General features: G+C 46.3%; 1 protein-coding gene across 1 annotated transcript in view; it reads left to right on the forward strand.

Moving 5' to 3' along the window:
• Positions 1 to 5374: 5374 nt before the first annotated feature.
• The window catches only part of NOD1 (nucleotide-binding oligomerization domain containing 1), a 31521-nt gene continuing 18118 nt past the window's right edge, over positions 5375 to 18777 (forward strand). Inside the window, exons 1-6 of the mRNA XM_006832167.1 lie at positions 5375 to 5578; positions 6785 to 6959; positions 8358 to 10182; positions 13935 to 14018; positions 15984 to 16067; positions 16733 to 16816. Of these exons, the coding sequence (XP_006832230.1) occupies positions 5375 to 5578; positions 6785 to 6959; positions 8358 to 10182; positions 13935 to 14018; positions 15984 to 16067; positions 16733 to 16816 (2456 nt within the window). The remainder of the gene's footprint in view (positions 5579 to 6784; positions 6960 to 8357; positions 10183 to 13934; positions 14019 to 15983; positions 16068 to 16732; positions 16817 to 18777) is intronic.

Here is an 18777-nt window from a genome sequence, read left to right on the forward strand (position 1 = left end):
GAAGAAGTTGGTAGAATTCTTCAATTTTATCATCACTGGCTTTAGTGGTTACTGTGTAAGTTTGAATGATAGTGGTATTAGCTTGTCTTCCTTGTAGACATATGGATATTATCCTATCACAGACAGCATTCTACCTAAAGACAGATCTTGATATGTTCTTTCTGATGATGAATGCGATGCAATTTGTTCTCCATTTGTTATTCCCAGCCTAGTAAACCATGTGATTTTTAGATTCAAAATGGCCAATGACAGTCCATTTCAGCTCACTAATACCTAGGATATCGATGTTTATGTGTTCCAGTTCATTTCTGACAACTTCCAATTTTCCTAGATTCATTCTTCATACATTCCATGTTTCTATTACTAATGGAGGTTTACAGCCAATTCTCTCCACTTGAGTTGTACCACATCAGCAAATGAAGATCCCAAAGGCTTTACTCCATTTGCATCATCACGGTCAGCTCTATTCTGAGGAGGCAGCTCTTCCCCAGTCATATTTTGAGTGCCTTCCAACTAAGGGCTCATCTTCTGACACTATATCTGACAATATTCTAGTGTACTTCATCATGTTTCAATATTCAATATTCTGGTGCTGACAGTGTTCCACTGCTATTCATAAGGTTTTCAGTGACTAAATCGTCATAAGTAGTCTGTTTCTCCTTTTTCCTAGTCTGTCTTCATCTGGAAGCTCAGCTGAAACCTGTTCACCATGGGTGACCCTGCTGGTATTCACAATGCCTGTGGCATAGATTCCAGCATCATAGCAACACACAAGCCACCACAGTATGACAAGCTGACAGACTAGTGGTGGAATGTGGAGACTAGATAGATGCAAATATCTCACGTGCCTTGTACTTTATTCCTATTGACCAGCTCTGCTCTACAGCCTTACAGAACCGTTCTCTGATCCACTCTCTCAGTCTTCCTTCAGTGTCTGTCCTCTTCCCTTCTCTTCAGAGAACCTTCTTGAATCTTCCCTTTGAGGTTCTGAGATTTTATATTTAGTACAAAAAATCAATTAGCAAGATGGAGCTTGGACACATATTCCCATAAGCAGACTCTGGGGAATTGATCCTGTGACTTTCTTAACCTGGGAACCAAACCTCTCTGAGAGCAAATCTGAGGACGGGGAAGAGGAAAAGTGTGTATATGTGTGTGGGGGTGGGGTGAGGGGGGTTACCTAACTAAATCTCTGAGCTGCCTGAGGGGCTCCCTCCTTGTCAACAGGCCCTACTCCTTCTTGCCTTTGCCTCAAGACATTCTTCCACATACATCTTTTAAATTTCCATTTTCTTTTTGGTTCCATCTTTTAATTTTTGTGTTTGGACACCTCCATTGGTTTGACTTTTTCCTTTAGTTGTTTCTTCCAACTTAAATCCTCAGGCCAGAAGCCTGGCCCTGGCTTAACCTTGGTCCTCCATTTGCCTGGAAAGAAAACTCAGATTCTTTTCATCAGCAGGAGCCACTAGACAAGGTAAAGAAAGTAAAGGGCTCTTTCTCAGGACTAGGAGACACATTGTTTTCTCTGGTGTTTCTGGTACCCAGATAGATGCCCATGCAGTCTGAATTTCTCTGTAAGACCCCATGGTACAGATCTGGTTTACTGTTGAACTCTATTTACCAGAGCAGCTGCCAGCTCTGTCTATTTCCTTACAGTCAGCCTAGCTTTGTAAAGTTCCTGCTGAATTGTGCTAACTCTGTAAACCTGATTAAATCTCAAACCAGGGCTTTGGGGATTACGGAACAGCAGCCTCTTGCCAGCATGCTGACGTGTTCAGGTGACCATAAATCAGACTTTCCCTACCTTTCCACCTTGAGTGGAAAGAGGTTACTATGAGGAAGGCTAAGCAGGCAAGTCACTGTTTGTGTGGGAATCCCAGACTTGGAAAAGACAGAAGCAATGAGACATTGACAGATGGAGAAATGAGAAGAGGAGGGAGGAAGGAAGGTAACACCCATTACAAGACTTCCAAAGAATGGAGCTACGCCCCCTGGTGGTACCCAAGCTGTTCTTGGCTGGTACAGTGACATGGCAAGAAAGCACTGACTGAATCACAGAGTGAGAAAGTGGTTCTCTTTCCAAGTCTCTCTCAGGCTTATGATCATCTTAAAGAGAAAATCTCCCTTTTGCTGTATCTCTCAAGTAATTCTAACAGGAAGCAGGCCTCAGTCCTGGCTGCAGCGCTGTCCATCTGGAATCTGTTGTTGTTCTGATGCATAGGGACCCTGCATAGGGTTTCCAAGGAGCAGCTGGGGAGTTTGAACCACCGACTTCGTAGTTAGCAGTCCAGTGCTTATCCTACAGCACCATTCCTCTGGAATATAGAACACTCTTTGATTTCCACTGCATTTGTGGCCTGCTATCTATTTACTGCCAGTGATAATGTTTGTTGTTTGCATTGGTGATATACAAGGGCTTCCAAAAGTTTGTGGAATAAAGGAATTACAAAATAGTGGGATTTTCCCACAAACTTTTTGAAGCTCTCATAGAATCGTCCAAATTAATCTATTATGGCACTGAATTATAGTTTTAAAAAAAAGTGCAGGGCCTGACTGATTAATGTTTAGAAAGGTCTTAAAAATGATCCTGTTTCCAACTTCATCCATTCATTCAGTTATTCTGGATTTGGTACCACAGAAATCTGAAAGAAACCTTTCTTTTCTTTGATATTGCAGATTCCAGAAAGAAGTTGGAGACTGAAGATTTAAAGGAAAATGTTGTTTCAAAGTGTCTGTCTTACTTCAAAGAGCAATGCCAGAAACATAAAAAGGTATTGTCGCTGTTTTGCAAGTGGTTTCCGACTCATAGCGACTCTCTGCACAATGGAATGAAATACTGCACAGCCCTGCCCCATGCTTACAATTGTTACGCCTGAACCCATTGTAGCTGCCACTATGCCAATTCATCTTATTGGAGGGCTTCGTCTTTTTCGCTGACTTACTCCAGGGACTGGTCCCTCCTGATAATATGCCCTAAGTATGAGAGCCAAAGTCTGGCTTCTAAGGATTCTGGTTATACTTCTTCCAACACCAATTTGTTTTTCTGGAAGTCCATGGTACTTTCAATATTCTTTTCCAACACCATGAATCATGAAAGCAGCAGTCAAGAAATCAAAGGATGCATTGCATTAGGCAAATCTGATGCACAAGACCTCTTTAAAGTATTCAAGAGCAAAGCTGTCAGCTTGAGTACTAAGGTATGCCTGACTGACCCAAGCCTCATATACATGTGAAAGTTAGACAATGAATAAGGAAGACCATGGAAGAATTGGCGAATTTGAGGTATGGTGTTGGAAAAGGTATTATTAACCACTAATTTAAACGTGGTCTATTCAACTGTTCTCCAGTCAAGAAACCAATTTTCTAAAATCGAGGATCCTAAAGTTGTCTGTGAAAGTGACCAAAATAGACTATGCTGAATTCACATTTAATAGGTTAGCAGACTTTCAGTTAAATAGTAACTGATCATTTTCATTCCTTTTCATTCTTTTTGGTAAGGCTCTCTTGCTGCTTAAAATTATCCTGTTTCTTGCTCAGTTGGAGAGATTATAAAAAGAAAGCTGTATGGGGTGAGGTTGAGAATCTTTGTAAGACTTGGCTTGTATCTTGACAATTTGATAAGTTGAGGAAGAAAGTGTCAAAGGTAATACACTCCTACTTGTGGCTGGAAAACATTTTGACAGACTTGTGCTTTGGAACACTATTGACACGGACATTGTTTAGAGGTTTATGAAAACCTTTATTTTTTGAGATTAACAAAAAATCTCAGACTCTCTCTGGCTTTCCTATCTAGACAAAGAACTAAATGGCTGGTTCAAGATCTTCCTACTTCCAAGACCATTACCCACTTATACACCCAAGGAAAGGACACCTGGTCGCATAGTGATGACAAGCACGTAGTGATGACAAGTTCAGCAATTTGCATCTACTAGCTAGCCGTTCCACAAGAGAAAGATGAGGCTTTCTGCTCCTGTAAAGATTTATAGCCTCGGAAACCCTATACAGGCTGCTCTCAGTTGGAACCAACTCCACGGCACACTACCATCACCACCACACCCAAAGAAGGATCACTGGTGGCACTCTGGGTTAGGCATGGGCCTGCTAACTGCAAGCTCAGCGGTTCAAGCCCACCAACCATTCCATAGAAGAAAGATGAGGCAGTTTGCTCCTGTAAAGATTCACTATCTCAGAAACCCTATATGGGTTTGCTATGAGTCAGACTTAATGGCCGTGGGTCTGGTTTGGGTTTATACACACAAGGATGATCAGAAAGGAAGCCATTGTAGGCTCTTCTGTGACAAGAAAGCAAATCAATGCAATGTTAGGATAACTCAGATCAACAATAGGCTTTTAAATACCCAAATAAAATAGCTTGGGCCCCTTTCCTTCCTGGATGAGACGTTTAGCAGAGGCACAAGGTTTTCAGAGATTTCCAAGGGCAGTGAGAGAGAGGGGAGACTTTGGTGGTCATCCACTACTCTGGTTTCCAGGCCAGTTCTTTGTCATGCCTCCTGCCTTTTGCCCTTTGACTGTCCCACTTCATTCACACGGTATGAGGGTAGTGGGGGATGGAGGAGGGCTGTGGCACAATCAGACTAGGCTTTAATGACCAAGACATCCCTGCCCCAGACTCTGTGGCTCATGCTACCAGAGGAGACTTCTTGTCTGTGTCTCTCTCCCCCAACAACCCCCTTCCTAGCAGATCATCTGCCTTAGATATGGACCTGTTCACCTTTTGGGAGAAGCAGAAACCTCCAATTTCAGATAACCTTTTTGTAATGCAATATAACTTTCAATCTACATCACATATTAGGATCTAGGTACATACTTGCCTTAAAAAATAATTAAGAAGTTTGTTAAACAAAAAGGTTAGCTGCCTCTGATCACCTAGCCTAGCAATGTAACCCCCAAGAAGCATATACTTTTTTTTTTCTTAAATACATCTCTGATAAAATTCTTTTTTTTTTGAGTGATTTTTTTTTTTTTTTAAATTGTGGTAAGAAGGGGACTTCAAAAATTTCAAGGAAAATTTCCAATATCCTTCAATTCCATTTTCCATGAACTTTCTGAAGCCCCCTTGTATATAGGTAACAAAATATCAGCCATCTTCAAGTACCCAGTTCACCAGCATCAATTATGTTCATCATTTTGTTCAGCCTCAGGTAGTATTCTTACCCATGACCTTTCTTGCTGTAAGTGAAGAGAAGATACCTTGGAACTCTGGGAGAGGAGAAGAGAGGGGTATCCTTGGCTTTGGTGGTGATTGTCTTTGTCTCTACAGGGCCAGGAGATCTGGGGACTGATTGTCCTCTGCCAGGCAGCCAGATGCAGCTAAAGATGAATGTGGGAAAAGTAGCAGCTTGCTACGTTCACCATGGAACAGCCAGTTCCCAGTGACATGGAAACTGGAGAACAGTCAAAGTCTCCCTCTCACATTAAATTGCTCAGAATCAACCGAGAGCTTCTGGTCACCCACATCCGCAACACTCAGTGCCTATTGGACAACCTGCTGAAGAATGACTACTTCTCCGAGGAAGACGTGGAGATCGTGTGTGCCTGCCCAACCCAGCCTGACAAGGTGCCTAGGGGTAGGGGCTGGCAATGACAGGATGCGGAAGAGGGTTCATCTCCCTGTTGACTTGAGTGAAGAGCTTTGGGCAGATTTTCACTTTGGGGTCTTCATAGAATATAACTGCTTGGGTTCTTGACTGAATACACAACGAGGCAGAAAACCCCTTGTTCATCTCAGCACAATTGCTATGTGCTTTGGCACACAAACAGCTCTTTTTAAAAAATCACTTTAATTAGGAGAGAAAAGGGGAAAAGGCATAAAGCATTAGCAATAGTGTTTTACCCGCTCATTGCTGGGTAGAACTCAGAGGATGGGCATTGTGCTGGTGCCGGAGTGATTCTGGGTCGACAGTAAAGACTTTTCTATATTTCGCATGTGGGACATCTTTATCTCCCTTGGTTTCCCTTTAGCTTTGTGTCCTTTTCTGATCATTAAAATTAGCAAGAATAAAAAAGGTCCTTCATGGCTAGAGGGATGGCTGAGCCCATTGGTCATGTGACCTCACTGAAGCTCAAGAGGGGCAAGAAAGTTCTCTGGGGAAAGCCAGTGAGACACTCAGATGCTTTGGTCTCTTCTCTTGGTTGTTCTTTTGAACTTTCAAAACAACACAAATGCCACTTTTTAATAGAAAACTCAGGTGGGGGTGTGGTTGATGTCCTCTTGCTGTGTGTCCCAGCACCATTCCTCATTTCATTATCCTTGAGGGGTGACTGTCACACTAATCTCTAGATGGCAGTAAAAGCAGTTGCTATCTAGCCAAAACCATGTGTGTCCGAGTAGAATTGTGCTCCATGCAGTGTTCAATGACAGTGATCATCAGACCTTTCTTCCAAGGTGCTCCTGGGAGACTAGAACCACCAACCTTTTGATTAGCAGTGTGTTAGTCGTTTGCACCATGCAGGGACTAGACAGCAATAGTATCAGGTGAAGAGGGAAAAGGAGACAGAATTCCACTGGTGGACACTGGTTCTAGTTGCAAGTCTTACCTTCTTTATTTTTTAGGATTGTGTAAGCCTCCGGGTTTCTTAGAACTGTGTGGGTTTATTTCTAAGATGGTCCATTTCACAGATCCTAGGTCTCCACCGTGTAGACTCTTACATCAGCAGGGACTGTAGTAAGAGCTCAAAGCCCTGCCTAGTGCCCACCTGGGGCCTCTCCCATAGAACATGCCCCTTGTTCTGGCTCATGTCCTCCTGCTTGTGTCATCACCAGGTCCGTAAACTCCTGGACCTGGTGCAGAGCAAGGGCGAGGAAGTGTGCGAGTTCCTCCTCTACGTCCTCCAACAACTCAAGGATGCTTACGTCGACCTCAGGCCTTGGCTGTCAGAGATCGGCTTCTCTCCTTCCCAGCTCATTCAGAGCAGAGCTGTGGTCAACACTGACCCAGGTATGGTCAGCTCCAGGGGGCTGCAGACACCAGTGTAAGCCAGGCTCTGGGGTCCGGAAGTGCTAGCAATGCTGTAGTGCAAGCCTGACAGGGCACAAAGGCCTGATCCACCATTGCCGGCCCATGCACGACCCTCACAGGGAGTGTTGGCTTCATTTTAGGAAGAGACAGCTGACCTGAGTCTCCGCAGTGCAGCACAAGTGCCTGTGCTTGACCGGGCCACATGTCGCTGTCTGGTCCCATGGAAATGTCATTGTGGTCTCAATTATGACCTCTTGTTTACTCCCTGTTCTGATATTTATAGAGAATTTCCTGCTTGCACACATTCAAGGTTGAATCTTTTTAAAATCTTTTGATGCAGTATTCTTTCACCCACTCTGGGTGCCAGTCCTTGTTTCCAACAAGAATTTATGGTGCACCCACTCTGTGCCAAAGCACTGTACAGGGTGCCAGAGATCAGACGGCAAACAGGCACTGCTACGATTCTCTTGCCCTCAGGGAAATCAGGATCTAATGCAGGAGAGCACGTTAAATAATTCATCACACAAATGTTTCATTGCAGATGGTGATAAAGGGCCATTATGGAACACCCTTTTGTTTGGGGAAGAGCCTCTCCCTTGGGTGTAAGCCTATTTTCATGACTCAGTTCTGCTGAGCACACAATGCCGGTGTAAACATGGTAGAACATCCACCCCACTGTGGGCAGGCCCAGACTCACTCTGTGGTGTTTGCCAAGGCTTAGTTATCCTGAGGGCCTCTCCTTGGGGACCATAGTTGACTTGGTGATATTGGAAAATGGGTTTTCATGTCAATTTACCCAGTGGTGTTTTAGATGAGGAACAATTCAATTTTAATCCAAACTAATGATGAAGGCCATGCCTTTTCACCAGAGGTTTTGACATCCAATTTTACTTTGGTCCAAGCGCCTGAATTATAGCAAAAGGAAGATGAGGGTAGTTTCTTCCTTACAGCCATTATATCATTGGGGCTGGCTTGTGCTCTTTGAACAGGACTGTGGGTTGGGAGCAGAACAGGAGGTCCATGCAATGTGGCCCCCATGTTTGAGGGGGCTTCTGTTTATGGCTGCACATCATTGGTTGACAAGCTTGTACAGAGGAGTAGGGAGGCTTGTCACTGTGACTCTCACTGACAAGAAAGCAGTCCCAGACACTGATCACAATGGCAGTCCGTTGCCCTCTGAATGGATGAGACAGGGGCAGGCAGAGAGATTGAAGCTCCAAGGCCTTCAGGTGGGCTCTGCATTTGAGGAGTTATTGCACGCGACCAGGTTGTGGGCTTTGTTTGTATCTGTGCTTGCTTCTCCTTGAGGACCTCCCCTTTTGATGCCGTTTCCCCCTGTCTCTCTCTCTCTCTCTGCCTCTTCCCCTGTGCCGGCAGTGAGCAGGTACACACAGAAGCTGCGGCATCACCTGGCCTGCGACTCCAAGTTCATCCTGTGCTATGGTCAGAAGGAGGAGCTGCTGCTGGAGGAGCTATACACCGACACGGTCATGGAGCTGGTGGGCTTCACCAACGAGAGCCTGGGCCTCCTGGGCAGCCTGCATGGCCTCCTGGACCACTCCACCGGCATCCTCAACGAACAGGCCGAGACGGTGTTCCTGTCCGGCAACGCTGGGGTGGGCAAGTCCATGCTGCTGCAACGGCTGCAGGGCCTCTGGGCCAGCGGCCAGGTGGGCGGCGAGGTCAAGTTCTTTTTCCACTTCCGCTGCCGCATGTTCAGCTACTTCAAGGAGAGCGATGTGCTCTGCCTCCAAGACCTGCTCTTCAAGCATTACTGCTACCCGGAGCAGGACCCCGAGGAGGTGTTCACCTTCCTGCTGCGCTTCCCCCACACTGCCCTCTTTACTTTCGATGGCCTGGACGAACTCCACTCGGACTTTGACCTGAGCAGCGCGCCTGACATCTCCTCTCCCACAGCGCTCGCCCACCCCCTTGTCCTGCTGGCCAATTTGCTCAGTGGGAAGCTGCTCAAGGGGGCCACCAAACTGCTCACCGCCCGCACGGGCATCGAGATCCCGCGCCAGTTCCTCAGAAAGAAGGTGTTTCTGCGGGGCTTCTCCCCTAGCCACCTGCGGGCCTACTCCAGGAGGATGTTCCCCGACCGGGCGCTGCAGGCCCGCCTGCTGGAGCAGCTAGAGGCCAACCCCAACCTCTGCAGCCTGTGCGCTGTCCCCCTCTTCTGCTGGATCATCTTCCGCTGCTTCCAACACTTCTACTCTGCCTTCGACGGGGCCTTGCAGCTGCCAGACTGCACGCTGACGCTGACTGACATCTTCTTGCTGGCCACCGAGGTCCACCTGAACAGGACGCAACCCACGAGCCTTGTGCAGAGGAACACTCGGAGCCAGGTGGAGGCCTTCTGCTCAGGCCAGGGAATCCTGCACTCACTGGGCAGGTTGGCCCTGTGGGGTATGGAGAAGAACCTGTTTGTCTTCAGCCAGGAGCAGGTACAAGCTTCTGAGTTGCAGGAGGGCGACCTGCAGTTAGGCTTCCTGCGGGCCATGCTGGAAATGGGCCCTGTAGGGGAGCAGTTGTCCTATGAATTTTTCCACATCACCCTCCAAGCCTTCTTTACAGCTTTCTTTCTTGTGGTGGATGACAAGGTGAGCATGCAGGAATTGCTCAGATTCTTCCAGGAATGGGTGCCTCCTGGGAAGACAGTGGTGGCATCCTGTTTCCCGCACTTCGGCCCTTTTCAGTGTCTGGGCCGCAGTGGCCTGGCGAGAGAGGACCCTTTCAAAAACAGGGACCATTTTCATTTCACCAACCTCTTTCTCTGTGGGCTACTGTCCAAATCCAAGCAGAAACTCCTCCAGCACCTGGTGCCTGTGGCCACCCTGAAGAGGAAGCGCAAGGCCCTGTGGGCACATCTGTTTGCCAGCCTGAGGTCCTACCTGAAGAACCTGCCCCGAGTTCAGACTGGGGACTTCAACCAGGTGCAAGCCATGCCCACCTTCATCTGGATGCTGCGCTGTATCTACGAGACACAGAGCGAGAAGGTGGGGCAGCTGGCGGCCAGAGGCATCTGCGCCAACTACCTCAAGCTGACCTACTGCAACGCCTGCTCAGCTGACTGCAGCGCCCTCTCCTTTGTCCTGCACCATTTCCACAAACGCCTGGCCCTCGACCTGGACAACAACAATCTCAATGACTATGGTGTGAGGGAACTACAGCCGTGCTTCAGCCGCCTCACTGTCATCAGGTGGGGTTGCCGGGTCCAGGGAGCAGCAGGCCAGGCTGGGGGTGGGGACTCCAGAACTAGCATAGTGGACCAGGAATTCCTGGACCATCGCTGTCCGGACTTCCTTTCTCTCAAGGTGGCAGAGGGTAAGAAGCAAAGCTTTGGAGTCAGACAGAGCTGGACTTTAAAAATTGCTTCATATGTCTGAGCCTCAGGGTCCCCACCTGGCAAAATGATATGAGAACCCTAGCTCTGGTAGCATAGTGGTTACGAATTGGGCTGTGAACCGCAAGGTCAGCAGTTCGAAACTACCAGCTGTTCCGTGGAAGAAAGATAGGGCTTTCTGCTCCCATAAAGATTTACAGCCTCGGAAACCCTATACAGGGTCTCTATGAGTCAGAATCGACTCCGCGGCACATAACAACAACTGCAATACCAACAACCAGCATTGATTGAGTATAAATGCATTGCAAATATTATCACGGTTAACCCACTTAACAGCCCTGTAACATAGGTATTGTGTGGTTAGTCCTGGTTTTTGCAAATGAAAGCGCAGAAGCACAGAGAAGTTAGTAACTTACTCAAGGTCACACAGCTGGGGCATGGTGGAATCAGAACTCATTAAAATGCCTACCTTTTTAAGATTTAGGTGAGATTGGAGGTAATCCGTGAAAACTTTTACACACACAAAATTTTTTGTTATTGCAGACAGTGCTAATTAGCATTGGTTACCTTCCAAGATCAAAGCCAACAGCCTTTTGTTGCTAGGGCAGCTCAGCAAAAAACACTGACTTGGGGTTTCCTGTTTGATGATTTAGGAGAGATCTACTTGTATCTTGTATTTCCTGTATGAAAGAAACCTTTGCGAAACTCTCAAGCCCAAACCACTGCCATGGAGTTGATTCTAACTCACTGTCACCCTACAGTACAGAGTTAGTACTGCTCCCTAGGCTTTCTGTGGCTGTAAATCTTTACACAAACAGACAGACCCATCTTTCTCCCTCAGAGCAGCTGGTGGCTGTGAACTGCCGACCTGGCGGTTAGCAGCCTGATGAACAGCCCACTATGCCTTCAGAACTCCTTGTAAACTTCTTGTTATTATTGTTAAGTACCATCGAGTCAGTCCCAATTCATACTAACCCTGTGTAGGGTTTTTGAGGCTGTCAATCTTTATGGAAGTAGAAAAGCGTATCTTTTTCCAAGGGCCAGCTGGTGGACTTGAACTACCAACCTTATGGTTAGCAGTCTAGCAGGGTTTAAGTTCTCCATTACCCGGCTCAGGCGTTTCTCTAGACTGTGGGGATTTAGAAGTGCTTCTCAGTGTCTGCTGTGCTGGCAGTTGTTGTTGTTAAGAGCCACTGAGTTGGTTCTGACCCATAGCGACTCCCCTGTATAAGGTTTCCAAGGAGCAGCTGGTGAGTTTGAACTCTGAGCTAGCAGTTCAAATGACTTTGCTGTCTGGCGCATTAACCCAGAGCGCCACACCATCTTGTAAATTGTGTGGGGACCCTTGCTTAAAAAGTGCACAACCTAAAGTCTGTTCTCTGCCCTCAGTGAGCCATTCTTCTTGTTTCCAGAGCTTAGGTAATGTCACACCCAGGGTTTGCCATCTCATATGATGGAAATTCTGGGTCCACTCCATCCACCTGTCAGCTGAGGACCCATTTGGGCCTCCCTTAGGGCATCTGTTAGGATCCACATTGGCTGGGAGTTAGAGAAAACTCCAAACATTAGTGGCTTAAGTGTATTTCTCCCTTGTGGAAACCTAGAGGTAGGCAGCTCGCGGCTAGCAGGGTGGCTCTGTGGTCCTCAGGGGTCCAGCCCCGCTCTTTGTTCTACTGTCCTCACTACCTGCTTCCTACTTTCAGTCAGCCTGTCTGCATCCTCACCACCAGGAAGAAAGGAGGGCAAAGAAGGGCACAACTTGTTCTTATAACTGCTAAGCACACCTGTGCTTAGATTTCATTGCTAGAACTTGGTCACATGTGCCCCGCTGGAAAATAGGGGATTCTGTTTCTAAGCAGACATAAATATTGGGAGTGAACAAGACTATCTTGTAGCCAGCTGGGACGGTACACCCTGGCAGTTCAGAGTATACACACACTGTGTCCCAACACTGCGCTGGGTATTATGGGCAGCGGGGAGGAGGCATGGTCTTTTGATGTGGTTTGAAAATCAAGCTTTTATACATTCAGTGTTTTGCTTGTTACTCAGGGCAGCAACTCTAGCTGGTGGGCCAAATTCAGCTTGTGGTTGTTGTTAAGTGCCATCGAGTCAGTTCCAACTCATGATGCCCCTATACAAGGTTTCCGAGGAGCGGCTGGTGGGTTTGAACTGCCCATCTGGAGGTTCAAACTGAACTTGTGGTCCAGGGCTTATCCCACAGCCCCACACCAGGACTCTAAATTCAGCCTAGAGCTTGTTTCTATAAATAAAGTTTTATTGGAACACAGCCACATCCATTTGTTTACATTGATAGGGCTTCAGAAAATTCATGGAAAAATGGAAAGAAAAGATCATGAAATTTTCCCATAAATGTTTTGAAGTCCCCTCATATTTCCTCAACCTGTCCCTTGCCCTCAGTTCATCCCTCATACCCACCCATCCCTGAGCCTTCTTCTGTCCTTCATGACAGGGGAGAGAAGTTGGGAGATTGTGGTGGGTGTTACTTGTTTATGAAAAATTGTGTTTTTGCAACTGTTTTTTGTTGTTGTTGTGTACTGTTGAGTCGGTTCTGATTCATAGTGACTCTGTATAGGGTTTCTGAGAGTGGCTGATGGGTTTGAACCACCGACCTTGCAGTTAGTAGTCTAGTGCTTATCATACAGCACCACACCAGGGCTTGCAACTTATCTATGTTAAAATATCTGGCTTGCACAGAGTCTTCCCAGCGGAATTCCAGTAGGTGACTGGTCCTTGTCTAGGAGTTCTTCACAATTCTGAAGGCCCTGTTTCTGCACTTTCTAAGTCTAACCTAGAGAGGGCACTCAGATGGCACCTACACTTTCCTTACACAGACTGTGCCCCACGAACAATGTCCCTCAACTGCAGCACACCTGACCTCGTCAGATGGCAGGTCAGTCTTAGCCCAAGGTGATTCTGCATGTGGATGCTGTTGACATTTTGGATGAATCTGGATGGTACAAGTGATTTGCGATCAGTTGCTAACCTAAAGGTTGGTGGTTTGAGCCCACTCAGCAGCTCCACAGAAGGCCTAGAGATCTGCTCCCATAAAGAATAGAGCCAAGAGAACCCTATGGAGTACCTCTTCTCTGTAATACATGGAGTTGCCATGAGTAAGGACCAACTAACTCAATGGCACTAATATCAGCAACACTTCTGTGCAACACAATTGCAAAACCTCACCCATCACAGCAGACATCTACCATGACTGACCCCACTCCCAAGATGACAGCGAGTCCCCTCCACAGTCACTGCAATCACCAGAAGGCATTTCCACTGATTTCCAAACACATGTCCCCTTCTGTTCAGCGAGGGTCTAGCTGGCCTGGTTGCCACCATATATGCAAACTTTAGAGGCAGTTGGTGACTTTCTCATGTGACTTTGTTCTTGAAATGAGCAGGGCTGGGCTGTCGCCTACTGAGGGACTGGTGTTGGGTGGGTCTGCTGGCCCCACAGTGGCTAGCCTCTTTCAGAGCCTCCTGGCTGGCTATGTGCATAACTTGGAAGACTCCAGGGCCTGTATGCTTCTGGGTCCTGGTGAAATGAAGAGCTGCTCTGATTTTCACTTTTCTTTCCTGTTATGTTTCAGACTCAGTGTGAATCAGATCACAGACAGTGGGGTGAAGGTGCTATACGAAGAGATGATCAAATATAAAATCCTGACATATCTGGGGTACGTATTTCTCAAGAGTACTTGGCCCACTGCAGCTTAGCTTGGCCAGTATTCACTATTTAAGCCAATTGCAAAACCTCACCGAGCCTCAGCTTCTTCATCTGGAAAATTTGCATCATGATACAGGCAAGTAACTTCTGCACAGGGATAGCGGTGGTGGCTCAAGGGCAGAATGCTCACCTTTCATGTGGGAGACCGGGGATCTATTCCTGGCCAACATATCTCATGTGTAGGTACCATCTGTCAGTGGAGGCTTGCATGTTGACATGATGATGAACAGGTAGCAACAGAGTTTCCAGGTTAAAATGCACTATGAAGAAAGGCCTGGGGATCTAATGAAAATCATCCAGTGGGAACCTACGGGTCATCAGGGCCCAATCTATAAGCAGCCATGAAGGTGGCATGGGACTGGGCAGGGTTTCATTCTGTTGTGCTGCTTTATCAAGGGCTGACTCAACTGCAAGCAACAGACAACTGGTTTTTGTACAACTAGTTTCACCAACTTCCTGGAGGATGAAATTAGAGACTACCTGGGGGATACATTTTATAAACATTAAATATTGAAACAGTATGTATTAGGCTCTACTAGTATGTGTTTCTAAACCATCATCCAGAACCCTTGGGGACAGACATGAATCAGAATTCAGTGTAGATGCTACATGGTTGGTAACATGCCCAGTAGGATCTTGGGTAGTATCCCATTTTCAAAAACTTTAATATTACTTCAGCAAGATTTATCAATACTCAAACTAAGTGGGGATAAATAAAGACCGTAAATAACTCCACATCAGTTACCCAAAGATTTGAATTTTGGAGTTTGAGATAAGGGATTTGAGGCCAGTACAGCCAGTCACATGACCACTGTTGACGTAAACTGAAGCCATTTGTTAAGCTTCTTTGGGTCTCACCTTTAAAATGAGAACATGTAGAACGAAGCAAATGACCCTTTTCAGCTCTGATGTTTTGTGTGGCTATGGAATGCTGCAAAACCTTAGTTTAATTTCCACTTTCTTTTTACATTACAGTTGAATTATTCATATCAAGTGGTAAAATAACTGAAAGACACTGAGAAGGTCCCAATATCCAGAAACTTTTTGTCCTCTCAAGATGATGATTGTAATTTTAATCTAATGTGGTGCTGTGCGTTAGTGGGCTGGGCAGCAAAGTCTGTTTGAACCGCAAAGTTGGCAGTTCAAGCTCACGGTATAGCCAGCCAGTCCTAGGAAATGCTATACCAGGTCACTGTGGGTCAGAACCGACTTGTTGTTGTTGTTAAGTGCTGACGAGTCGGTTCCGACCCATAGCGACCCTGTACAGGGTTTTCAAGGCTGTACATCTATCTTTATGGGAACAGAAAGCCTCATCTTTCTCCCACGGAGCGGCCGGTAGTTTCGAACTGCTGACCTTAAGGTTTGCAGCCCGATTCGTCACTTAAACAATAAAAGCAGCCATTCAGTGAGGGTCACTCTGAGTCAGAACAAGTTCTACTTTCACTTAACAACAACAAAACCAGTGAGCACTTACATGCCAGGGTTTTGTGTTATATGATCATTTTTATAAATTCTATGACATCATCTTCTTTAGCAGGGTTATGGCTTGATTATTGCCTCTATATTACAGATGGAGAAACTTAGGCACAAAATGGTTAAGTAACTCATCCAAAGTCATAAAATTGGGAAAAGTGGGAGAGCAGGCATTTGAATCCCAGCTGCGGGTTGCCGGAGCCTCCAACTCTGTTTTCCGTGTATCCTTTCTCCCTCTATCCCAGGCCTTGGAAAGCATTTAGCCGTACCAGTCAGTTTGAACCACACGTTCGGCAGTTCAAGCTCACCAGTGGCTGCTCGGAAACCCTATACAGGGTTGCTATGGGTCAGAACTGACTCGATGACACTTAACAACAACTCACTTATTTTTATTAAATTGGGGTCATTAAATGATATCTCATGCCTGTGCTTTCTCTCAAAGCTTGTACAACAACCAGATCACTGATGTGGGAGCCACGTACATCGCCAAAATCCTAGATGAATGCAAAAGTCTCACACACCTTAAGTAAGTGGAGCTGGGTGTGGAAGGTTCCTTCATAGCTGCTCGTCTCCTCTGCTTCTCTTGCTCTCTCCTTACACTATTCAAAGAATAAATGTCAACATAGAGTTTTCACACTCAAGTCTTCTGTTTGCCCAGGTAAGTGGAAGGTGAATCCCCTATGTGGAGAAATGATGACCCGGTCGTGAGACTTAGACTTTGAATGGACCGCCTGCCATTGGTGGGGGGAAGACTTAGCATGCTGATTTCACAAACAGTTGACAAGAAGAAAAGTTTTAACTATTACCCTCTCTTGAGTACTAAGAAAAAAGGTCCACTATCCAATGGAAGCCAGGAGCTTGATCCTTTCCCTGTCTTAGAAATGTCCTGCCAAGGGTGCCAGAGATCTGGACTTGGCCTACCCCGGGCTATATGCCGTTATGGAGCGAATCTACCCAGGCTGCATGTGGAAAAGGTCTTTTCGAGAACCTCAGGGAGGAACCCTGTCTGATTGCTTCCTCAGAGCTTCAAGTCCTTCCCCAAAGGAAGTCCAGAATATGGCTATAAAATTTCATTCAATGGACTCCAGCACCCCAATAGAGAGATGGGGCCTCTATGGCTCTTGAGCTGAAGTGGCAGGCAGCCTGTCACTGCGGCAGACTGGAGATAACTGTCTATGACTCTGTCTACAGGCTAGGACTAAACAAAATAACGAGTGAAGGAGGCAAGTGTCTCGCCCTGGCTGTGAAGAACAGCAAATCCATCTTAGAGATTGGGTGAGTAAAAGCGAATGCAGTTACGTGTGATCCAACCTACTTTATGTGCGTGGGCGGCTCCATCTTTCTGGGCAGAGATCTACCAGCAGGACCAAAAGGGCAACTGCAGGAAAGTGGCTGCCTTGGGTGCCTCCTAGGTCCCCGGATTCACACATGAGCAGCCTTGTGGGAAGTCCCAGGATCGATTACAACTAAAATTGCATGTTGTTGTTGTTGTTGTTGTTAAGTGCCGTCGAGTCGGTGCCGACCCATACTGACCCTATCTATATAGGGTTTCTGAGGAGCAGCTGGTGAGCTTGAACTGCTGACCTTGCAGTTCAAACGGCTTTGCAGTCTGATGCATTAACCCACAGCACCACACCAGGACCTACACACAGAATTCAGTGCGTTACTATGAGCACATGGGGCAGTGGGGGTGGGGTGGGGTAGGGGGGAGTGTTCTAGCCAAAAATCACAGTGGGAGAGGGTTTCTACTTCTCCAAGTTTCCACAAGATGATCTATATTTTAAGAATATGAGTCCTTGTGTGGTGTTGCAGGTTCAGCACTGGACTGCTAACCACAAGTTTGGTGGTTCAAACCTACCAGCCACTCCCAGGAAACCCTATACAGGGTTATGATGAGTCAGAACTGACTTGATGGCACTTAAAAATAATAACAATGGAGGTTTTCTAAAGCATTTCATTTTATTATACATTTTTTTATCTGATTAAAAAAAGACTATTTTATCTGGAAATTGGAAAATATGCCAAATAAAATTAAAATCACCTTGTCAGAAATAATTATTGTTAACATTTGAAGTCAGTTAAAATCACCCCTTCCCCTTTTCCATCCTTCCCTTCCCCTCCCCTCCCCTTTCCTCTCCTCTTTCTAGCCCCATTTAAAAATATAGACTAGAGGTCAAATTATATACAAAATTGTACCCTACCTTTTTCTTTTAATCTCCTGCCGTGAGGAGTTTCCCACATCATTCAAATTTGATACTGCTCAGATCTATTGTATAAACACTTTTCAAGCAAAATGCTTTGAAAACAGTTATTCAGGTCAGTACTTGCTGGGGTTTTTAGCAAGTCCGACCTAGAGGTTTGTGGGCAGGTAGCTGCCTGGTGTCTCTGCTGCTTGGAGATCGCAGAAGTGTGTGGCTTTATAGAAAAGAAGTTCAGGAGGCTACAAGTCTGAATTCACCCACTTTAGGGGAAGCTTTTCCTCTGTCCACTCTGTTGGAAGACCCTGTCTCTTACAGCTTCTATAATTTCTTGATTCTAACTCTGGTAGCGTAGTGGTTACGAATCGGACTGCGAGCCGCAAGGTCAGCAGTTCGAAACTACCAGCTGTTCCCGCGAGAGAAAGATGAGGCTTTCTGCTCCCGTACAGATTTCCAGCCTTGGAAACCTTGTACAGGGTCGCTATGAGTCGGAACTGACTCCACGGCACCTAACAACAACAAGGTGATGTCCATGTAATGTCTGCTGTTGTTATTGTTAGGTGTCGTGGAGTCAGTACCGATTCATAGCAACCTATGTACAACAGAACCCAGTCCGGCACCAGTTTCACAATAGTTGCTACATTTGAGCCCATCGCTGCTGCCACTATGCCAATGCATTTCATTGGGCCTCTTCCTCTTTGTCTACGACCCTCCAGTTTACCAACATGATATCCTTCTCCAAGCACTGGTCCCTCCTGACATTATGTCCAAAGTATGAGAGATGAAGTCTGGCCGTCCTGGCTTCCAGAGAGCATGTTGGCTATACTTCTTCCAACACAAATGGGTTTGTTCTTTTGGCAGCCCATGGTACTTTTAGTATTCTCCTCCAGCACCATAGCACAAATACATCAATTCTTCTTTGATCTTCCTTATTCACTGTCCAACTTTTACATGCGTATTAGGTGGGTCAGGCACACCTTAGTCCTCCAACTGACATCTTGGTTCTTGAACACTTTAAAGAGGTCTTTAAAGAGCAAA

The sequence above is a fragment of the Chrysochloris asiatica genome, unplaced genomic scaffold, assembly GCF_000296735.1.
Source record: "Chrysochloris asiatica unplaced genomic scaffold, ChrAsi1.0 scaffold00006, whole genome shotgun sequence".
Classification (NCBI taxonomy): domain Eukaryota; kingdom Metazoa; phylum Chordata; class Mammalia; order Afrosoricida; family Chrysochloridae; genus Chrysochloris; species Chrysochloris asiatica.